Source organism: Oryctolagus cuniculus, chromosome 2 (assembly GCF_051225735.1).
Source record: "Oryctolagus cuniculus isolate XC-2025 breed Fujian yellow rabbit chromosome 2, ASM5122573v1, whole genome shotgun sequence".
NCBI lineage: Eukaryota > Metazoa > Chordata > Mammalia > Lagomorpha > Leporidae > Oryctolagus > Oryctolagus cuniculus.
In genome coordinates, this window is record NC_142868.1 from 103736881 (window position 1) to 103761438 (window position 24558).

The 24558-nt window shown below is 42.5% G+C and overlaps 1 protein-coding gene across 11 annotated transcripts in view; it reads left to right on the plus strand.

Moving 5' to 3' along the window:
* Positions 1–24558, plus strand: part of LOC100356534 (outer dynein arm-docking complex subunit 2) — a 69044-nt gene that overhangs the window by 34042 nt on the left and 10444 nt on the right. For 10 of the 11 annotated variants that reach the window (XM_051834405.3, XM_089327391.1, XM_051834403.3 and 7 more), the window contains 8 exons: positions 206–415; positions 2090–2332; positions 2665–2775; positions 5235–5389; positions 8202–8444; positions 15620–15734; positions 22252–22440; positions 23523–23744. In XM_051834405.3, coding sequence (XP_051690365.2) covers positions 206–415; positions 2090–2332; positions 2665–2775; positions 5235–5389; positions 8202–8444; positions 15620–15734; positions 22252–22440; positions 23523–23744 — 1488 coding nt within the window. The remainder of the gene's footprint in view (positions 1–205; positions 416–2089; positions 2333–2664; positions 2776–5234; positions 5390–8201; positions 8445–15619; positions 15735–22251; positions 22441–23522; positions 23745–24558) is intronic. The other variant, XM_089327393.1, reaches the window with a different exon arrangement.

Genomic DNA, 24558 nt, shown 5'->3' on the forward strand with positions numbered 1-24558 from the left:
TTCTGCTACTGTTGCTGCTAATCAACCTGCTTCTTTTATTAGTTGCATTCTTTCTTGTCTCCCCTTTCTTTCTCTTGCTGTTTTCTATGAGTTCCTCATACTTTAAAAAAAATCAGGGCAGGAATTTAGGTAGATTTGCAATTTTAAAAACACAGTACTGGTGATGGGTACTAAGCACTCACTTATAACATTTTCACTCACGCAGATTGGGTCATTAAAAATCCTGAAGGAAATCAGTCACAATCCTCAAATCAGACATAACATTGTTGACCTCAGGGGCTTACCTGTCATAGTTAATATACTTGATTCTCCGTACAAGATTCTGAAGTGTTTGGCTGCAGAAACTATTGCGAATGTTGCCAAGTTCAGACGAGCCCGGCAGGCAGTGAGACAGCACGGGGGCATCACCAGGCTGGTGAGTAGCACAGACATGTCTGCGGCTCCCTCCTGTCCTTCCCGGGAGTGTGTTCTGGGAGTTTTCCTTTTAATCACATGTCTATAAGGATTATTCGTGTGGCTACCAAACATGTTCAATCTCAGTTCTCAAAAACCATAGACAATTTAAAAGAATATCTGTCAATAATAGCATTGGTGTGCATGGACTGTGATGGGAAGAGTTGGGTGAGACCTGTGCCACGGGAGGCTGTCTGGTAAGCCCATGGCCTCAGATGCGGTGACCTCACTGTGAAGACTCCCTAAGAGGGCATTCTGACATGCAGGCACTTAGTCTTTTCCTTGTGAGCTAGGAGACTGGGAACTGAAAATAGCCCAATTTGATCAATAAAATAGCTCACAGTATGTCCTCAAGAAACATCTCAAATCCATTGTCACTGTTGTGTTTTGGAAGAACATGAGAGTACTTTAAAAACTTCATAATTGAAAGATACTAGACATTCACCATGAACTTTTGGCAGATCCTTTGTAGTTAATGTCAAGTAATAAAATGTATAATATTTAAATATAATATTTAAAACAAGAGGGGTCGTTGTTGTGGCGCAGCAGGTTAAGCCACCACCTTCAACCCCAGCATCCCATATGAGAACACTAGTTTAAGTCCCAACACTAGTTCAAGTTCAGCTTCCAATCCAACTCTCTGCTGTTATGCCTGGGAAGGCAACAGAAGATAGCCCAAGTTCTTAGGATCCTGCCATCCACACGGAAAACCCAGATATAGTTCTCGACTCCTGGCTTCAGCTTTGCCCAGCACTGGCTATTGTGGCCATCTGACCTGTGAGCGTGCAGATGGAAGATCAATCTCTCTCTGCCTTTCAACCAAATAAATATAAAAAAACAAAAGAGATCAAAAACTGTTGATATTTATGATCCCATTTTTTTTTTGACAGGCAGAGTGGACAGTGAGAGAGAGAGACAGAGAGGTCTTCCTTTGCCATTGGTTCACCCTCCAATGGCTGCCACGGCCGGCGCACCACGCTGATCCGATGGCAGGAGCCAGGTGCTTATCCTGGTCTCCCATGCAGGTGCAGGGCCCAAGCACTTGGGCCATCCTCCACTGCACTCCCTGGCCACAGCAGAGAGCTGGCCTGGAAGAGGGGCAACCGGGACAGAATCCGGCGCCCCGACTGGGACTAGAACCCGGTGTGCCGGCGCCGCAGGCGAAGGATTAGCCTAGTGAGCCATAGCGCCGGCTACAATATTTCTATATCTCTATCTCTGCCTTTCAAGCAAATAAAAATAAATCACTGTTTTAAAATATAAGGCTGGATAGGCCTTTTAGTTATCATTAGAAAATTCCAATGGTGTTAAGAGCCCTAGTTTTCTGGGGCTAAGGTTGTGTTTTGCAAATATTACTAGTATTAGAGCCATACCAAGAAAATATGATTACTATCGTGGTGAGATTAAATTTCTTGAGGGAAGGAAATAAAAAAGCTCCCAAATCCAGAGGATAGTGTCTTCAAGAGTTTTCTTTGTCTCTTTGGTTTCATTGGCCACTGTGCAGTGTAAAAGTTGAATTTTTTAGAGCATTCTCATTTTTGACAGAGGCAAGGCTGATAAGAACCTGATAGCTACAGGAGGATACCTCAGCACATTCATTAACGTGTGTGTGTGTTGCATTTGTGTATTCCTGTAGGTGGCTCTCCTGGACTACACACAGCACGCCTCACAGCCTGCCTACTCCAGCCTGTACGAGACCACAGACGTGGAAGTGGCTCGCTGCGGGGCGCTGGCACTGTGGAGCTGCAGTAAGAGTTATGCCAATAAAGAAGCCATCCGTAAAGCCGGGGGCATCCCTCTGTTGGCTCAGCTGCTGAAGACTTCTCACGAAAACACGCTCATTCCCGTGGTGGGCACACTGCAAGAATGTGCATCAGAGGTGCCTGAAACAGTTTTGCCTCCCTGCATTTCCTTCCTTCATTTTCTTTAGCCAAAAAATAATTTATAACATTACCATGCATGCTAAGTATTTTTTATCAAGAAGTCATCATTCTGTTAGAGAAGATCAAACTGATAGTACAGTAAATCAGTACCTGAGGATATCGTTTTTTGAATGCTGGCTAATTCTCTTATTGTCATACAGTGTGTTTAGCTTGCACTTTAGTGTTGATTTATTGAGAAATTGCGTTCAGACTATCAGTCACTGTAAAAGTCTGTCTGTCTCGTATCCATCCACTATGCACATATAAATAGTTGAATGTACGTGTCTAGGAAAACTACCGAGCTGCAATCAAAGCAGAAAGGATCATCGAAAGTCTGGTAAAGAACCTAAGCAGTGAGAATGAGCAGCTGCAGGAGCACTGCGCCATGGCCATTTACCAGGTGAGCGGAGCTCTCCCAGCACTGGGGGACGTTCTTTCTCCTGTCACTCCCCGTCTTCGTGGAGGAACGACACAGGACCCTGCGCTGTTCTTTCGTCTGCTCGGCCCTCCCTGGGTTTGCTGCTGGTTCTTCCCGGGTTGGCTACCGTCCCTTCCACCTCTGTGGAAAGGCGGTTCCCCCTGCCACTTTCCCCACTTCCGCGGGGGAGTGGCACACCGCCGGCCGGCTCTCTCGGGGGCTTCTCGGGGGCTTCTCGGGGGCTTCTCGGGGGCTGCTCAGGTGTTCCTCAGGTGTTCCTCTTAGATGTTCCTGGTGCATGCTGTCTCTCTCCTCCTTTATAGTCCTCTTCCGCCAATCCCAACTCTGCTACCCACACGCCGAGTACGCTGCTCTCCTCCAATCAGGAGCGGGATCAGCTCCTGCAGGTTACTGGTTGAACTGGAGGCAGCTGTGTAAAAGTTGTTTTTACTCCTCTCCCAGCGCCATATTGTGGGAGAGCAGATGCATAGAATAAGTCTTAATTCCAGTAACTTAGTCTAGTCCGAGTTGCTCCCCACATTCTCCGTGATGTAAGGCAGGTTTATAAACATGGGATCGCCTTCTCTGGGCCTGCGACCACGGAGTCTGCATTGTTTACAGGTGCCAGGTGGTGTTCATGCACGCCTGACCTGAGAGAGAAACTTGCTTCAACATTTTGGGTTATCTACATTTTCAAAAGGAATATATGTCTTTCTCTGTATCCGAAAGCCACTTACCTACTGTAAAATAGCACAATTAAGTACACCATCCCCCTTGTATTGCTTTTTATGTGTCTTGCCATTCACAGCAATCTTAGAAGTGTGTCTCCTACCAAGACAAGATAAATGAATGAATGTATATCTTCCTATTTTCCTAACTTATTTTAGACCACTAATTTTTGTGGATTGCAAATTTCATAATGCACCAAAAAACAGCTGAGAGTGGGGAAGAAGACAAGAGGGCCTTCAGAGAGCAGTGTCTGGCTGGTTACTGGCCAGGCCAGCTTCTACCAGTCACGTTAGATTTCCCAGAAGAATGCACTTAGGGTGTGAGCATGAGAAGGTATGCTGAGAAGACAAAGCCAGAGGAGGGATTCGTTTCAGTAGGGGTGGTCCCAGTCCTCCTGGACTAACATAACAAAGTACCAGTGACTGAGTGGCTTCAACAGCAGATTTTCACTTCCTGACGGTTCTGGAGGCTGGAACTCTGAGATCAAAGTGTCCCTGTGGGCGTCTTCTGAGGCTTCTCTCAGTGGCTTGCAGGTGGCTCTTTTCTTCCTGTGCCTTCACATGGTCTTTCTCTTATGCATATTCGAATCCTATTCTCATAAAAAGTCCTGTTGGAGCAGGACCACCCCAATGACCTGACTTAGCCTTATTTACCTCTTTATTATGTTTATTTCCAAGAATAGTCACATTCTGAGGTGTGAGAGTTAGAAATTTATTATATGAATTTTGAGAGGAAACGATTCAGCCCGTAACATAAATGCCTTGACTTGCATACATGCCTGATGGGGGTGTCTCTTGAGAGCTGCTTAGAAATAGTGGTTAATTTTTTTAAGTTACCACTGGTCAGAATCATACTCAGAAGGTAAACATAACAGGTCCCTCTGTGGCGCATGGAGAGGGTTTCCCTGAGTGACCCTCGGGGATGGCATGTGACATCTCTGCATGACACGGCATCAGAAAACAACAGTTTGCCCAGGGAAATAGCCAGTCCTGTACTAGACTTTTCATCTCTGGGTGTGTCACCTGGGAAGAATGCTTAGAAATATCTCTGCAATAAATACGTATCTCAGAGGGCGACACAGACACAGATAAACATGTTTGAATAGAATGTCAGGTGCCCTTGTTTCACGCCACTGCTCTGAGCGTAGAAATCCTGTGGACACATTCTTCATCTCTGTATTTCAGGGCTTTTTAATGATCTGACTCCTCTGTCTACTGCGTTTTTCTAAAACTCTGGATTGCATCACTGCAGACGTCCTTTGTCCGCCCCTGTGTGTTGTATGCTGGGTCTCTCTTAGTTGGGTCACTGCAGACGTCCTTTGTCCGCCCCTGTGTGTTGTATGCTGGGTCTCTCTTAGTTGGGTCACTGCAGACGTCCTTTGTCCGCCCCTGTGTGTTGTATGCTGGGTCTCTCTTAGTTGGGTCACTGCAGACGTTCTTTGTCCGCCCCTGGGTTTCTTTCTCACCTCCGCTGCCTCAGGGCAGCCCAGGCCACTCAGAACTGGCTTGAGAGAACCCCCAGGGCACGGAAACTGTTGTCCATTCCCAAAGCCTCGTGAGGGGAGAGAAATGATGTTCCGTAGCTGCCAGTGTGGAGAAGTGTGTTGCACTGAAGGTGCCCTCAGAAAATGCTGGAATGGCAGCCTCTCCGGCAGTCGCGGAACGCTGATGCGCCTGGACCGCTGCCAGCCTCTGACTGGACTTTCTGTGTAGTGCGCCGAAGACGAGGAAACGCGGGACCTGGTCAGGCTGCACGGAGGCCTGAAGCCCCTGGCGAGCCTGCTCAACAACACCGACAACAAGGAACGGCTGGCCGCCGTCACGGGGGCCATATGGAAGTGCTCCATCAGCAGGGAGAACGTGAGCAAGTAAGAGAAGGCGCTCGGGGGCCTGTGAGGAGGGCACGGCCGCCACCAGGCTTGGCGTCCCAGGCTGTTTTAGTAAAGGGTTCAGTCTAATGTGACAGATGGCCGCTTTGGATGAGGCTGGCGGAACGAAGTCATTCTTAGCCTGGAAAGACTCCCGTCCCCTCCCGCCAGCCAGAAAGGCAGTAAATTGCTGTGCCTCAGTAGGTCCAAGGGCCAGGACGCTGTGTAACATACGGCAGCCAGTTAAATCAGACACGTCCTGGTGTTTCCTACAGAGGCCTGTCGAGGTGCGGGCATGAATACTCCATGGGCTCTCCTGAGACGGAAGTGGCTCTCTTCTGTTCCCTTTCCTAAGAAACAAGCAAGATGAATCAGCTGAATGCCAGCCAAGCAGTTCCTCCTAAAGGGTAGTCATTTCCAAACCATTGTCACCGCATTTTACTCCAACATATGTGGAAAACTGTATTTGCTTTAATCTTTCAATTTGGCTCTTTCTCTAGAGTTTTAGAGTTTACACTGATGATTTCCTTTAATAAGATATTCATGCATCTTAACACAAGGTAAACCCAAACTCCTGAGACCAAGAGACTGAAATCAGAGGATTTATTGGGCAATTGCAGATGCTAGCCAGAAAGAAAGAGCTGATCCTGGGACAAGTTCTCACAGCCTCCAGAGCAAGGCAAGGGAGCAGCTGGAAAAATGTCCTCTGGACCTAAGAAGTCAGAGTTCTTAAAAATGAAAATTCAGGACGGAAACGCTTGGGTTATTTTATTGGACCTACATTAACCTGAAGTGGGTAATGCTTTGGCATGGGAAGCTAGGCCATAATGGGAAGCAGCTGTTGCTTATGGATTGGTGGAAACAACAAGCAGGATGCAGTAGCTTCTAACCTAGGTCTTTGTTTTTTAAAGATTTATTTTATTTATTTGAAAGACAGAGTTACAGAGAGAGGTAGAGACAGAGAGAGAGGTCTTTCATCTGCTGGTTCACTCCCCAGAAGGCCACAATGGCCGGAGCTGAGCCGATCTGAAGCCAGGAGCTTCTTCCGGGTCACCCACGCGGGTGCAGGGGCCCAACAACTTAGGCCATCTTTTATTGCTTTCCCAGGTCATAGCAGAGAGCTGGATAGGAAGTGGAGCAGCCGGGACTAAAACCGGCGCCCATATGGGATGTGGGCACTGCAGGTGGGGCTTTAACCTGCTGCTCTACAGCACCGGCCCCTCCAACCTAGGTCTTTAGGAGTGTAAATCACCTGACATCGTTCTGGCTTGCAGCTTTTGGTGATTAACCTTTCCCATCTCTCCTGCCTTCCATTCCTCCCAACCTGACCATCTAATAATAAAATTTAGGACATTTCATTTTTTTTCAGTCATCATACAAAATAATTTTACCAAATAAAGGACATTTATTGAATAGCTAGACTGAAAGTAACCTCAGCTAATTAAAACTTTTGTCTCAATTAAAAGTAACCGTAAAAATTCTGCTGCAGCACTTGAAAATATTGCTGAAATTTATTGGAAAGGTTAAAAATGTTTTATGTAGAAACTGGTGATTCTTTAATAGTTACTTTCTTTTCTTCAAAAGACGTCATGGTGGTACCATCCCTTTTTCCTTTTTTTCTTCCTCTTTTTTTTTAATAAATGTTTGTTTATTCATTTCAGAGGCAGAGTTACAGAGAGAGAGGGAGAGACAGAAAGAGAGAGAGATCTTCCGTCCTCTGGTTCACTCCCCAGATGACTGCAATGACTGGGGCTGGGCCAGGCTGAAGCCAGGAGCCTCCTACGCGATCAGAGGTGGCAGGGGCCCAAGTGTGATGCCAGTGTGAGAGGCATCCCACCCCTGCACACAACAGTATACCCCCCTTTTTAAAAATATTTTTCATTTTGTCTGAAAGGCAGATAGACAAAGAGAGACAAATGGATAAACGAAAAGACATCTGTCTGCTGGTTAACTTCCCGAATGCCCACAGCAGCTGGGCCTGGGAATTCAATCTGAATCCTTCACATGGGTGGCTGGGAACCAAGTACTTGAGCCATCACCTGCTGCCTCATAGGGTGCATGTTAGCAGGAAGCTGGAATCAGGAACAAGTCTTGAACCCAGGCACTCGCGATGTAGACATCCCAAGAGATACCTTCTTAACTCCTGTCCCAAATGCCCTCTGCCCCCTCAAATATTTACTTTTATATTATGTGCTTCCTCTTGTAATATACATAGTGCAAATAAACCAGTAAAATTGCATAACAGGAGAGATGCTAAAAGGTATTAGTGGTTAATACTGAAGACATCTGAGGCTAACAGATTTTTTTTTCTTTAGATAACACAAGCTACTCCTTACTTTGAGAGACTTACCAAACACAAATAGATACTGTTATGCCATCTTTAATGTGTTTAAAAACACAAATGTATTAATTCCTTTTCATTAAATATTTAGGGTGCTGTATTCATGTAAAATACCTCTGTAAGATAAGGGAAAACACTTAGCAGATTGGAATGGTGGAAGCTCAACTTTGGAGGAAGCCACAGTTGTCTCAGAAGCTGTGTAGCCTGAAGATTAGGGCACAGGCCCCGAGCCAGTAGCCGGGTGTAGATACCAGCCTTGCTATTCACAAGCTTCAGATTACTCACCTGATAATGGGGATTAAGTAGCACCTGCTTCACTAAGTTGTAAAGATTGAATGAACTTGTTGACGTCTAGTAAATTTTACCCATTATTAGTAGTAGTAATATTATCAATTAACATTGTACTGAAAATAATTCTCTCTCCTCTCTCTGTCTCTCTGTGTGTGTACGTGCCTGTGTGTGATGACCTAGGTTTCGGGAATACCAAGCCATTGAAACTTTGGTGGGACTTTTAACAGATCAGCCTGAAGAAGTACTTATTAATGTGGTTGGGGCCATAGGAGAATGCTGCCAAGATTATGAAAACCGAGTCATTGTCCGGAAATGTGGTGGCATTCAACACCTGGTGAACCTCCTCGTTGGAATAAACCAAGCTCTTCTGGTGAACGTCACAAAAGCAGTTGGTGCCTGTGCGGTAGAACCGGAAAGCATGGTGTAAGTTTCCTTAGGGGTGGAATGATTTTACATGAGGGTGCTGGGTGGTCATGGAATAGTGTCATCATTGGAATTTCAGTGCACAAATCTTGAAAATAAAATACCAGATGACCAAATCATGACTTCCTGAATCAAAACGTTACTTAGGTGAAGTGGGTGCCAATCTGGGCCTAGTGGGAGTATTTACAATATCCAGTAATCAGTTTCTCATGAGGAAACATTAATATCATCCCAAAGAATCGTCTGTCTCTGGGTATAGCCAGAGCAACTAGGGTCGTAGCTAGTCTAGGTAGCATCCTCAGAGTATCCTCCTCCATGTTGCATACTACTTCATCAAATATGTAGAGCACCTTCACAATGCCTACAAACAGATAAGGGGAAGAGACACAGAGTTTTAAGTTCTAATCTTGTCCCTTAAGCAAACTATTGTCTAATTAGAAAGGAAAATCCCAACTGGGGCACAATTTAAGAATAATAGCCAGATTATATAGAGGTTTTATATGCATATATATAGAGAGAATCATGTTCCACATTACAACATTGTGGTCAACACCAGACCGCATATACTACAGTAATGCTATAAAACTACAGTGATGCTGAATAATCTTGATTGTCTAGTGATATGGGGTAGGGAGCCATTGAAACACCCTAACACAATGACACTGGTATTAGTCTTATGCACTGCCAAGTTGTGTAAAACGGTAGCATATGCAGCTACGTTTAGTATCTAATACTTGATAATAAATGACCATATTACTAGTCTGTATATACAGACTATACTGCATTTTTCATTGTCTTAGAGTGGACTCCTCCTACTTACTAAAAATAGTGTCAGACAGGTCCTCTGAGAAGTACTCTGGAGAAGGGCATTGCCACGGGAAGTGACAGCTCTGTGTGTTTTATCGCCCCTGAAGACTGTCCAGTGGGGCAAGATGTGGAATAGAGGACAGTGAGGAGTGAGCTAAGATTAATTTATTATTGAGGAAAGAAACATTTTTAAACTAATTTAGCATACTCTAAGTATACTTTGTATATAAAGTCTACAGCAGTGTGCAGTGATGTCCTAGGCCTTTTGTCCACTGACCACTCACTCACTCATTCAGAGCAATGTCCAGTCTTGTAACCTCCATTCATGGTGAAATGTCCTAAACAGGTGTACTATAATCTTCTTTTATACTGTCATTTTATGGTTTCATTCCTTGCTTAGGCATATTTAGATATATAAATATTTACCATTGTGTTAGTCACCTACAGTAGCATGCAAAATAGGTTCGTACCCTGGGAAAAGTAGGCTATAATCTATAGCCAAGACAAATAGTAGGCTATACCATTTAGGTTTGTGTGAGTACATTGGTACTCACACAATGAAGAAATCACTTAATGACATGTTTCTCACATTATTTATCCATCAAATAAATCATCACCGTATATGTTAAGTCCAGAAAAATGGAAACTCATGTACATTAAAATTGTGTTAGGTTCTCCAGAGAGACAGAGAACCAGCAGGGTGTGTATGTTGGTATTTAATGTATGTCTGTGTGTGTATACTCTTTAAAAAGCTCATGTAAATGTGTGTCATGAAAAAGCTGTACATAGATTTCAGTAATTGTACACCAAAATAAGCATTTTTATATCATTCTTCATAAATTTTTTGATGTACCCTTGTGTGTATATGTATATATGTACACAAGATATCTCTATATATCTCTCTATTTCTCTCTGTATCTCCATTTATCAATCATCTATCTCTTTGTGTAGGAAAAAAGAGAGAAGAAACAGAAATTGATTTATTTTAAGAAATTGTCTCAGGGGCTGGCACTGTGACATAGCAGGTAAAGCCACACCACCTGTGGTGCCGGCATCCCATATGGGCACCGTTTTGAGTCCCCGCTGGTCCACTTCCGATCCAGCTCTCTGATGTGGTATGGGAAAGCAGTAGAAGACGGTACCAGCATCCCGGGTTCTAGTCCAGGTCGGGGCGCCAGATTCGTCCTGGTTGCTCCTCTTCCAGTCCAGCTCTCTGCTGTGGCCTGGGAAGGCAGTGGAGGATGGCCCAAGTGCTTGGGCTCTGCACCCGCATGGGAGACCAAGAGGAAGCACCTGGCTGCTGGCTTCGGATCAGCACGGTGCACCGGCTGTAGCAGCCATTTGGGGAGTGAACCAACAGAAGGAAGACCTTTCTCTCTGTCTGTCTCTCTCTCTCACTGTCTAACTCTGCCTGTTGAAAAAAAAAAAAGGCATAAAGGAAAGGAAAGCCAGGCAAATTTTGTAATAGGTTTTGTTAACAGACCTTAAGAAATGGTTTGCTCTTGCAAAACATGCAGAATGGTGTGAACAGAGGCTTGTTGTTGAAAGAAGAGTGTCTGTGGTCCATGAGTAAACTCATGGTTTCTCTCCGTGTCCGGATGGAGCCCTATGTACACATCTGTTGCAACATTTATTATACTATATGACGTGGTCTCTTCATCTTCTTCACTGTTTCCTAAATATAGTTTCCTAAATACTGCCCATTCTCAGTATTTGCAGATTCTGTACTGATGAATCTGTGTACTCCCTGAACTTGATTCATAATCCCAAATGAATATTCACTCACATCACTTTGATTGTCATTCAGAGACATGTGCAGAGTGGTGAAAAATTCGAGTGACGCTATGCACACATTCCCAGCAGAGGTGGAAAGGTGACATCAGTCTTACTGTTTCAGCTCTCTTACTATAAACAAGCCTGCGGCAGTCTTTGAGTGCGGTGCTCTGATTGATGATACTGCTGGGTGAAAGGGCCCTAGGCATAGCCCTGAGGTGGTGTCCTGTGTCCCTAGGACAAGGAGACCTGAAGTGCCTTACAGAGAAAAGGTGGTGTGAGATGGCCCTCATTCAGGAAAGAACTACAGTGCTGCTAGACAAAAGTTCAGTGTTAAAGAATCAACAGATGTATTAAGTAAGATGAGCTTAAACAGAGACACATAAAACAAGATCAACTGATGAAAATGTGCCAACCAGAAGTTCATAGTAAAACTTTATATGTATGGAGGCACTTCAAAATATTCATGGAAAATGGAATTAAAATTAGCGTGGGGCAGCATTTTACCTAGTGATGAAGCTACCAGTTAAGACACTCACATCTTTCATACCAGAGTACCTGGGTTCCAGTCCCAGTTCTGGTCCCACTTCCAGTTTCCTGATGAGGTGCACACTGCAAGGCAACAGTGACAGTTCAAGAAGTTGGTTTCCTGCCATCCATATGGAGAAGATTTGGATTGAGTTCCTAGCTCCTAGCTCTGGCCTGGTCCAGGCCCAGCCATTGCAGGCATTTGAGAAGTGAGCAAGCAGATGGGAACTCTCTCAAATAACTCAAGTAAAGAAATAAACTTTAAAAAATAAAGTTTTGCTGCAAAAACTTTGAAATGCATTCAGAAGTTTTTAAATATAATTTTATTCATTGGATATAATGATTTCTAAAAGATTTTTTTTTATTTATTTGAAAGGTAGAATTAGAGAGAAAGAGAGAGAGAGATCTTCCATCCGTTGGTTCACTCTCTCGGGCTGGGCCTGGCTGAAGCCAGTAGCCTGGGCCTCCCCACGTGGATTTTAGGGGTTCAAGCATTTGGGCCATCTTCTGCTGCTTTTCCAGGCTCGTTAGCATGGAGCTGAATCAGAAATTGAAGAACCAGGATCTGAACCATCACCCACATGGGACTCCAGCATGGCAGGCAGCAGGTTGACCCCCTGAGCCACAACACTAGCCCATATCTTTTAATAACATACCATGTTCCATGAATATTCATGGGTTTCCCTAGAGCAGTAGTTCAGTGTTTGCTCACTTAATGTCTGTGTGGCTTAAAAGAATATAACCGCCCCCTAATAGTGAGAATTGACTATATCTGTTATTTCTGTATGCCTATACTTAATATTTAGTATTAATATTAATATGTCATATTAATATGCCAAGGTATTTTATGTGCAATTGCTTGAATATAGGAAATTGGCAGGAATACACAAGTTCCCTGAAAAATTAAAATATTGAGCTCAGGAACGGGAGTTTCTGTGTCATGCAGACAGTGGGAAGCTGTGCAAAAACATTTGTTTTTCCTTGGGAATGATTGGTTGTGAGTTGTCCAACAAGCATCGAGTGCATGTACTCAGTGTTGTTATGGACAGAATGAGTGTCTCTGGGACCTTACTTTCAAGAAGTATTGCAGAAGCTCTGAAAATTTCTCAGGAAGATTAATTTCTCAGAGATTTATAGGATGGATTGAAATTAGGAGAAGTTGAAGACACAAAACCAAATGCACACCACTGCAGCAGTCTTGAAAGAAGGTAGTAAATATTGAGATTAGGGTGCTGGCCTAGAGAACAGGGAAGCAAGGCAGATACTAGAAGTAAAAAGTAAAACGGAGTAATCATTCCATATGGAGAATGAGGGGCATGGAGAGGATAAAGTTAAACTCTGAAATCTGCTACCTTTGACTGTGTTTGCGAATGTCTTTCAAAAATGTTTCTCTCATATCAGATTATTTCTCTGTACTATACAGTCTTCTACATAGTCCTCAAGTGTTGCAACCAGGAAGCTGACCAATTGCCTAGGGTTTGGGGTGAAGGTAGGGGACGGTAGATCTAGTTTTATAATTAATGGTGACTTTCAACAGTTAATCATGCAATTTTGCCTGGGTGTCCAGGATTGAGTTATTCTTTTTTCTTTTAAACTGGAAATATGTGCCATCCCAATAGCTTCTACTCTAATAACAAGTTGCATCCAGCAGTGTACAATTAAATATTAATGCTAGGGGCTGGCACAGTGGCGCAGTGGGTTAATCCTCCACCTGCAGCGCTGGCATCCCATGTGGTCACCCATTCTAGTCCCGGCTGCTCCTCTTCCCATCCAGCTCTCTGCTATGGCCTAGGAAAGCACTAGAAGATGGCCCAAGTCCTTTGTCCCCTGCACCCACGTGGGAGACCCGGAAGAAGCTCCTGGCTCCTGGCACTCCAGCCCCTGCGGCCATTTGGGGAGTGAACCAATGGAAGGAAGACCTCTCTCTCTCTGTCTCTCCCTCTCACTGTCTGTAACTCTACCTGTCAAAAAATAAATAAATCTTGAAAAAAATTAATGCTGAATTTGATTCTCAATCTGAAAGAAGGTAAAACAGATTATAATTCACTGTTGTTCATTGTGCAACTTTGTGCAAAAATATAGAAACACAAGGATCGGAATCGATCATATTTTAAGGAGCTTATATAAGACAGGCATTCAAATTTACATTTAAAAAGTAAGTCCTCCACTGTGTAGCATCTTGCGTGTTTCTTTAGAGTTTTTTTAAGTTGAAAATTGGTTTCCCTTAGTATAATGTTGACAGAAAGCTTTAGGTTTGAATAGCCATTTAGTTAAGCTCTGGCTTAAAATATTCAATGCACTTTTTCTTATTAGAAAACATTTCAAAAAGATAGTTTATATCTTACAGTTAACTATTTGGATCACCAATTTTATAAGTTTGTGCAAAATTGATACCCTACTTGGAAACTTTGGAATAATATTTCTTTTCTAACAAACATCTAAAATAACTAAGAAATGTAGATGTTTGATGTCAAATTTCAAGGAATAATTTGAAAGACATATAAAGCTAGTTGTATTTATTCTACCTGGCACTAAATACTATATGTGTTTAATTCAATTTGGGATTAGAAATTGAAGGAGTCTTGATGTTCTCTTTTTCTATCTCATTTGAGTTGAATATATCTCTGAACAAAGTCATATTTGTAAAGGATATTGAGTTCTTTTTGATCTTCTTCTCAAATACAAGTGTTTAGTGGACCTCACTGCCAGGGTCAAATGATATGAAACCAGAAGACAAATCATGTAGAGATAATTTTGATGATGATTCAATTCAGCTAGTCACAAAGGCATTTGGATTACAGTATGTTTAAATAATTATAGTACCACTTGCAGTGTTGTCTTGCTGGGCAGGAAGCACATATTTTTCATGCCAAGCAAGAACACACTTGGTGGAATGATTTTAAGACCTAGTGCTAGGAGCTGGCATTGTGACCTAGTAGGTAAAGTGTCTGCCTACAATACTGGCATTCCATGTGGGCGCCGGTTCAAGTCCCAGCTGCTCCACTTCCAATCCAACTCCCTGCTAATGGCCTGGGAAAAGCAACAGAGGATGGCTCAAGTGTTTGGGCCCCTGATACCCATGTAGGAGACCCAGATAAAGCTCCTGGCTTTGGCCTGGCCCAGTCCCAGCCGTTGCAGCCATCCAAGGAGTGAGCCAGCAGATGGAGGATACCTATCTCTCCCTCTCTCTATTACAATGACTTTCACATAAATAATTTTTTTAAAAGTCATTCTTCTAAAAACAAGGAAGACCTAAGTCATTTCCTAAGTCAAACATAAACGAAATTTAAAAAGTAATGTCACAATGATGAGGCACCAATATTTATTTTTGGAAAGTAGGTATTATTCTGTGGGAGAAAAAACAGTATTCTTACATTTAGTTAGCAGTCTGTGCACAGCTAAATAAAAAATATATGGCAGGGCCAGCACTGTGGCATAGTGGGTAAAGCCGCCACCTGCAGTGCTGGCATTCCATATAGGCACCAGTTCAAGTCCCGGCTGCTCCACTTCTGATCCAGTTCTCTGCTATAGCCTGGGAAAGCAGTAGAAGATGGCCCAAGTCCTTGGGCCCCTGCACCCACATGGGAGACCTGGAAGAAGCTCCTGGCTCCTGACTTCTGCTTCAGATCAGCCCAGCTCCAGCCATTGTGGCCATTTAGGGAGGGAACCAGTGGATGGAAGACCTTCTCGCTCTGCCTCTGCCTCTGCCTTCTAACTGTTCCTTCTAAATAAGTCTAATATATATATATATATATATATATATATATGGCTTTATTTTAAGTTTATATGAGCCATAAATTATTAGGCAACTTGCTTCCTGTGTCATATTTTTAAAACTGGAACCAGAGGGCTGACAATTCAATATCATTTTATAATCCTTCTGTCATTGATGTTTTGCAAAAACAAATCAAAAAAAAAAACAACAACAACAAACAAATGTCAACGAAGAAAAGATAATGACACTATGTAGAGAAAAGATAATTAAGTTGTGTAAATAGGTGGGCTACTTAATTTTCATATCCACTTACTAATTGCAGTTTATACCACTACTTTTGGTTTCATTACAGAATAATTGATCGTTTAGATGGAGTTCGTTTGTTGTGGTCCCTGCTGAAAAATCCTCATTCAGATGTGAAAGCCAGTGCAGCATGGGCCCTTTGTCCTTGCATCAAAAATGCTAAGGTAGGAACAGACTGAAAATCAGTCATTCTGGAATCTCTGATACGAAATTGAATAATGTCACCGCAGGTCACCAGTTGCCTTTTACTATTCCTGGTCAGACTTATCTGGTGGAGAAGAGTGCTGATCAGTGTTTATGCTGAATCGTTTTTGAGCAATGCCTTTCCTGGTGCACTTTACAAGGCCAGTTGGAACTAGAGTCAGACTTGGCATTGTTGCCAGGTTCTTCCTGGTGATAAAGTTGAGACAGGTACCCCAGGTAAATCAGGGTGAAGAAAAGCTGCCTGTTCATATCTCCTGGGAGATAAGAAATTTGTATTTATGTGCTGCTGCTTACAGAGAGTGAGAGTGTGTGGGAAGTGTGACTGCTGTGCTACAGCTGATACTGAAGGAGCACCATGTTCTGTTGACCTTGAAAAGGTCACATAATTGAACTGCAGCCTCACTTTCATCTGTCAATAAGTTGCTGGACCAGAAGGCTCTGCCATCTCTTTTAACTCTTCATTTATAAATTCTATTCTTTTCTTTAAAGATCTCTTTTCAGCTTATATATTTACTCAACATTTTTTTTTGTTTTTAAAAATGTTTCTCTCTCCCCTGCCCCATTTCTCCATCTCTCTGACTCTGCCTTTCAAATAAAGAAATCATTTAACAAAAGATGGTGGGGGCTCACATTGTGGCATAGTGGTTTAAGCTGCCACCTTTGATGCCAGCATCCCAGTTCATGTCCTGGCTGCTCCACTTCCAACCCAACTCCCTGCGATGCACCCAGGAAAGCAGCAGAAGATGGCATAAATCCTTGGGCCCCTGCACCCTTGTGGGAGACCCAGATGAAGCCCCTGGCTCCTGGCTTGGCCTCACCCAGCCCTGGTTTTTGCAGCCATTTGGGGAATTGGTGAGTAAATGGAAGGTCTGTCTGTCTCTCTCTGTCCATCTTTCTAACTTTTCAAATAAATGAATCTTTTTAAAAAGGTGTAAAAATGCTTACTTATTTTCACTTTATTTGAAATGCAGAGATACAGAGACAGAGATCTTCCATCCACTGATTCACTCTCCATATGCCCATAATAGCCACTACTTGCTGACTTCCAGGGTGCACTTAGTAGGAAGCTGGAATTAGAAGTGGAGACAGCACTCAAACCCAGGCTAACTGCTATGCCCCACATCTACCCTTCTATCCTCATTATAGATGATGAGATCTCCCTTGAAGCTTCTTGGCACTAAAGCTATTTCTCTATTGAATGTCTTTATCTAAAGGATTTTATTTCTATAATAAATTTAACATGATTCTCATTATCATTCAAAATGCAATATTTTGAAAAGACTAAATTGTGAAATACCTGGGAATAGGGGATACATATCATAAATTAATTTTTTGGATCATTTTTATCACAGTCAAAAAATTTTAAGGATCTCAAATGCTGTCTACAGGAAAATGGACACTAAGATGGCATATTCATATACATATAATGTATTTGTGAAAAATGAATGTATTTCTGGAATGTGTTTATCAATATCAATAAATCTCAAAAGCATATTGAATAAAATAAAAACAATTCGCAGGAGCTGATTAAGATAAGACTAAAGTAGGTTTCAGCATTGTGGTGCAGTGGATTAAGCCTCTGCTGGGGGTGCTGGCATCCTCTATGAGTGCTGGTTGATGTCCCAGCTGATCCACTTCTGATCCAGCTCCCTGCTAATGGCCTGCAACAAGCAGTGGAAAATAGCCCAAGTATTCGGGCCCTTGCCACCCATGTAGGTAACCTGTAAGAAGCTCCTTGATCCTGGCTTCCGTCTGGCCCAGCCCTAGCCATTGCAGCCATCTGGGAGTGAACCAACAAATGGAAAATGTTTCTCTCTCTCTCTCTGACTTTCAAAATAAATAATACATATTTTTTTTAAAATGATCCATCCTTGAAGGGATATTCCTTGTCAGTTGCTTCAGCCAGTCAGTCCAGTCCTTCATTTACAAATATGAACATCCAGGGATTATCAAATATTTAATGAACACTAAAGGCAGTAAATCAACACACCAAAACTAGTAGGTATATCTAACTTCAGAGGGAATAGATATTGTGCAAGAAACAGAATACATTATATTTCAAAAAAATAATATCCTCAGAGAGACGCGAAGGTGAATACTGTCTCCAAGTAGGCTGCTACAGAAGAGGAGCATTCACCGATCAAGACAGGTTTTTTATTTGGTAGAACAAGACATTTATTAAAAGGAATGGCCACAAAGGTTGGTATGGCTAAGGTGTATCCTGAGCTTGGAAAGACCAGTGAATAACAAAGAACATAAGAAGAAAACAGGACATGAAAACACACAGAAAGGAAAAGAGTAATTGAAGGGAAGAAAGAGTAATTTTTTCTTTTTTTTTTTAAAGATTAATAATTGTTTAACAGGGACAATTGCTGTAAGCTGAATTGCTATAGAGAGTTGTCTTCAGATTGAAAAAGATTCATTTAGTGCCAAGCAGAAAAATAAACAAAACCACACCTATACACAGATTTAAACTTGATGTTTTCAGAAATTAATGAAAATGTTACAAAAGAACATGATTTGCAACAGCATGAGACTTAATATCATCCACAATAAATTTTTTAAAGATTTCTTTTTTTTACTTGGAAGGTAGAATTACAGAGGAAGAGGAGAGACAGAGAGATCTTTCATCCGTAGTTTACTCCCCAAGTAGCTGCAATGGCTGGGGCTGGGCCAGGCTGAAGCCAGAAGCCAGGAGCTTCTTCCAGGTCTGCCACGTTGGAGCAGGGTCCCAGCAGTGGGGCCATCCTCTGCCGTTTTCCCAGGCACCACTACTAGGGATCTGGATTGGAAGTAGAGTAGGCGGGACTCTATCCAGTGCCTCTATGGGATGCCAGCACTGCAGGCGTTCTAACCTGTGACACAGAGCCAGCCCCACAATACATATGAACAGAAATGGGACAAAGCCTTTCCTTTCTATGGAGGGAAGGTTTTTCTGTTCTGGAATATTCTATGTCCTACAAAACAAGCGTCCAAGTGTGAGTGTGCCCTAAGGACATTCTTCCTTTAGCAATGCTGGGTCTTAGGAAGTTTATCCCCCCATGGGTCTTTTCTGAAAAAAGTACTTCAGAATATTTTCCAGCAAAACAAAAGATTTTAATAAAATAGCACGGCTTATAAGATTAGAATTTTTCTAATCATGAGTTACATGATTAGAATTTTTAGTCAGATGTACAAGCATGTTAATAATATGACTTTCAAATTTGATTATATTATTAAGAAAATTCCTCTAAAAGTAGTGACATCAAATAAAGACAGTATTATCACAGTCACAGTCGGGCTCTAAATTAACTTTTAATTGAAAAAGTAGGCTAGTGGCAGGTGGCAGGTAAAAGCATTCCTGGAAAAAAATGTTGTAGATACTAATTAATTCTCAATTGTTATTTAAATTTCAATACAAAATGTAATATTATCATTGGTGAGATGCCATTGTTGTGTAGGTAATTTTTCTACTTAGTGCTATTATTTTTAGATTGCACATCTTTTTTATGAATTTCAACTCCAAATCTGCACATCTTTTAATGCACTGTTTCTGTAAAGGCGTTCTGTCCGGAATATCTGGCTGGCTTTCTATGCTGCAACCTCAAACACAAGCCAGCCTCCTTACTCTTAGCCCTGGGCTCCAAGGGTAAGCAAGACCATGAATAGCTCCTTCTTCTTCCATTTCTCTAGAACTTCACCAGCTTTCTACATGCCTCCCTCTCCTACCAACATAGTGTCTTTGACTTCTTAAAAAGCTTACTGATATTGATGGATAGATGGACTCTTGAAAAGAGATCTTGTTCACTTCTCCCACCAAGAGCTGCACTCTCTTTATGTATGTTTTTGTTGCTGTTGTCGTTAGTTAACAAGAGCTTTGATGAACCGTAAGTGAGGGGAGCAGACTGGGGTGTTGAATCTTATCAAGCACTTTCTCTGCAGCCAGTGATGTGATCTGTGGCTTTTGCTCTTCATTCTGTTAATGTGATCTGTGACACTTACTGATTTGCAACTGTTGAACCACACTTGCGTCATGTGATAAATTCCTATTGATCATGTTTGTGTGGCCTTGTGGGTGTAGTGTGGGATCCTGTTTGTTAATATTTCCTTGAGAATTCTTGCATATATATCCATCAAGAATGTCTACTTCATTTGGCTCTTGTGAGCTTTGGGATAATTTATGTGAACTGCATACTGTACTGCCTGATAGGCAGTTGGGATTCAAAGGATGTGAATTTCTGTTACTAGATAAAGTCATGGAACCAAATAATGGGTGGACTTTGCACATGCAGCCGCCATACAACACACGAGGAGGTGGGCATTTCTGTTGCAACCTGTGCTTTCCAGATCCTTGACAAGGTCTCTTCCTCTGCCCACACCTGGACGCTGCCACAGAGCACTCTCCTCCCTCGCTGCCCCCTTCCCATCTGCTGCTTCCGTGGCAGTCTTCTTGCTGATGACTTTAAACCGTCGTTTCCAACTGGCTTGTCTTTCCTGAGCACCAGACTCACCTATCTGTCTAACTCTTGGATGTCCGCTTAAATATCTGTGGGAACTTTACTCAAATTAGATCCTCTAGGACCAAATACCACCCTTCTCCACCCCAAGGAAACAAAGCCAAACCCTGCTCTCCCAGCATTGGCACCACAGGGTCAAGCCAGAAACGTGGGAGGCACCGTGGAATCACATTGCATCAGGCCTGACCGTCACCTTCTTCAATGGATTACCACGTCTCGTCTGGGCTGGTGAAAACACCTCTGAGTTCCCACAGCGTTCTTGGCCCCAAACTCAGCTCTGTGCCCTCTAATCCTAAGAGGTCTCCTAAGAAACAAAATTGAATTCCATACACTGAGACCTCTTCAGTGGCTTTCAGATGCATTGTAATGAACTTCAAGTTCTACGGAGCCCTTTAAGATCCTACAAGGCCTCACCTCTTACGTTTCATTTTCTCCTGTTCTCGTTCCTATTTTATACTCTGTTTTAAACTTGGGGGGAGGAGGGAGTCACCTTCACTCTCACTGTCAGATCTGTGTTACATGATTCTTAGAACCAGAATCCCATTCACACTGGATGATTGCTCCTCCCAGAGGCCTGAGCCTACACTGGTCTCTTAGGGAGGCAGTCCTCAAACCTTTACACAAGCTGAGATTCCCTTGTGTGTGTATTTTACTGTCTTCACCTCCTCCCATGGTGCTATTCCTTATATTTGTCATTTTCTTAATGCTCATCGTCCCACAGTTGTAAATAGCATGACAGCAAAAGAATATAAACAGTTCGTGCGCACTGTTCATGGATTCTGTTTGGGAATTTTCTCACTGGCTACACTTTATCTACAAACTTTATTTGTATTTCCCAAGTCAATACTAACAGTGTTTTTGTAGTCATTCTTGGACACACAAAGGGAGGTGAAAATTTAAGTTAGTCAACATGCACCTCGTCTCAGGTTGAGCAAGGCAGTGCAAAGTTCCCTTACTAAAAACAAGGCTCCGTTGTCTTCTATTTAGCACCACAGTTTTTTGTACTTTTGTGCTATTTATTGGCTGTTTCACTCCTTGAAATGATCCCTAGGAATGGTGTGGAAATGCTATCTAGGATTTCTAAGTGCAAGAAGGCTGTATTGTACCCACGCGGAAAATGCATGTTAGGTGAACCTGCTGGGTATGAATGAGTTCAGTGCTCACAAATTAACAATATATATGTGAAATAAGGTGTCTTCGAGCAGACACACACAAAACAAGGTTATGGATAGTTTCATTGATAAAAATACCAGAGGCTTGTAGGGATATTGACTAGTCTAGTGTTTGCGGTGACTTTATACAGCAAAACTGCCACAAATAATAAGAATCTCCGCCGGCGCCGCGGCTCACTAGGCTAATCCTCTGCCTTGCGGCGCCGGCACACCGGGTTCTAGTCCTGGTTGGGGCGCCAGATTCTGTCCCGGTTGCCCCTCTTCCAGGCCAGCTCTGTGCTGTGGCCCAGGAGTGCAGTGGAGGATGGCCCAGGTGCTTGGGCCCTGCACCCCATGGGAGACCAGGATAAGCACCTGGCTCCTGGCTCCTGCCATCGGATCAGTGCGGTGCGCCGGCCGCAGCGCGCTGGCCGCGGAGGCCATTGGAGGGTGAACCAACGGCAAAGGAAGACCTTTCTCTCTGTCTCTCTGTCTCTCACTGTCCACTCTGCCTGTCAAAAAAAATAATAATAAATAAATAAATAAAAAAGAATCTCCTTCATTTTACTGACTTCTGTATCCTCAGTTGCCAACACAATGACTTTTGTGTAATAAATATTTGTTGAAACCAAATTTTATATGTATACATTACATGTGTATAAATAGATTTCTATTTATATGTACACACATACATAGAAATTATATGTAATATAGAAATAAATTAAGCTGAATTTCTTTTCATGCTAGAGGTGTATCTCACAGCCTTATCATTATTGTCTGCTTTCTTAAAAAATAAGTTTGTGTCTAATACTGTCTTTATTTTAATCCAGGATGCTGGAGAAATGGTTCGTTCCTTTGTTGGTGGTTTGGAACTTGTTGTTAATTTACTGAAATCAGATAACAAAGAAGTTTTGGCAAGTATATGTGCTGTCATTACCAATATAGCAAAAGATCAAGAAAATTTAGCTGTTATTACAGATCATGGAGTTGTCCCTTTACTGTCCAAGCTGACAAACACAGTAAGTAGCACCTTTTTATCTTAAATGCCTACTGTCGTAAGATAGCATGATGTAGTGGAAGAACAGTGAACTCAAAATTCAGAGATTCGGATTAAAGCTTACTTTAATATCTATTCCTTATGAGGTATGAGGTTTTGTTCAACTCATTTAATTTCTCTGAGCCTAATATATGTTAAAAAAAGTATTTTAAAATGCAAAATATTAATAGGCAAGACTCTGTAAAAGAAAGGTCTTTTTTATTTGTCACTGGCAAGGAAAGTGGTACATTTTTAAATGCTAGTATGTGTTCACTATCATCTTCACTACCACCATCATTATTATTATTCCAAAGAGTCCTCCAGCTTGGCAAGCCAGTGTGGAAGACATTCATGAGGTAGCAGACTTTGTATTGTATCTAGAGCTGGACCAGGTAGAATAGCCTTGAAAGACAGTGACTTCACAGCACAGAGACATTTGATGTTCACTTGGGCTAATGCTTCGAAAAGAGCCATAGAGCAGAAATTCAAACACCGGACCCATGCTCAGTTGAGGAGCCTCTGAGTTAGGACACTTAAGCCATTGCCTGTATCAAAATAACAGTACAGTTAACATACAGAAAACATATCCTATTCAGGTAGATTACACCTATTTGAGATAGTTACATGCAAAAACAAAGGATCTAGTCTGCAAAAAGGTAGAGCGTGAAAAAGGGAGACCCCCAAAAATGTCCATATATTTGCTTCACTGTGTTCTTTCTCTTGAACACCAAGTATATTACTGATAGAGAAATATCTCTTTAAGAATATACAGTATTGCCTTAATGTTTTATCACTTAGCAGCTCATTGATCCATAATTTTGTGTTGTCCTTGAGCACATGGTGATGTCATACAACTGCTCACCTTTGAGTACACTGACTACATTCAGTGCATAGAAGGAAAGCTCAGGACTGAACCTTGCTCTGTTGCACCCCCAAACGACGCGTTCCTTCAAGACACAACCTAAGTAGCCAGCTGGCCTCTCTAGACTCGTTGGCAAAGAGCATACACCTGATCTCACAGGACAATCATAACGCACGTTCCACACATCATTTTCCTCTGTGCAGAATAACGAGAAATTGAGGCGTCATCTGGCAGAAGCTATTTCCCATTGCTGTATGTGGGGCAGGAACAAAGTGACCTTCGGTGAGCACAAAGCAGTGGCTCCACTGGTGCGCTACCTGAAATCGAGTGACACCAGTGTGCATCGCGCGACAGCACAGGCCTTGTACCAGCTCTCAGAAGATGCCAACAACTGCATCACAATGCATGAGAATGGCGCAGTAAAGGTACAGCTGAGTCGCTTGGTGGGTTAGTCCAAGCGTGGTGCATGCAGAAGGAAAAGAAACCTCTAAAACTAAAGTTAGACTACTGGGGGGATTTGAACTCACAAAACTGCCTCTCTCTCGGATCATGACTGCATTTCAGCCGTGCGTTATCATGGTTTATCCTGCAGAAGGGCTGCATGCAGATAGAATTCTTAAAGTCAAAATAAGTGCACTTATTAAAATAATTAATCATCTCATTATTTGAATTTGATTAGAGAATGGACAGCACATGAAAAATCGTAAATCTACTTGATAGAGTGCTTACCTTATGTATAAATAACAAGTGAAAGGCAGATCTGCAGGCACCAACTAAACAGCAAAGAAACTGGCTGAACTAGATAGACTAAACCTTGACAGTCTTTTTCTCTTTTTCCAATATCTTTCTAATTGACACATGGCGATTGTATGTATCCGGGGGGGCACAGTGTGATATTTCAGTGCATGTGTACAAGGCATGATGATCATATCATGGTAATCAGCGTAACTGTCACTTCAGAAATGTGTCATTTATTTGTGTTGTGGTCATTCAGTATCCTGTAGCAGATATTTTGAAATGTTCACTTGTTATCAGCCATAGTTATCCTGCTGTCCAGTTGCACCCCTGCACCAGTTAGCCATCTTCTTGATATGCACTCCCTCACGCCTTTCCCAGACTCTGGTAACCACTATTCTGCTCCCTACTTCTGTGAGAGCACCTCTTAGCTTCTAAATATGAGTGAGAACACACAGTATTTGTCTCTCTGTGTCTGATCTTTTTCATAATGACCTCCAGTTC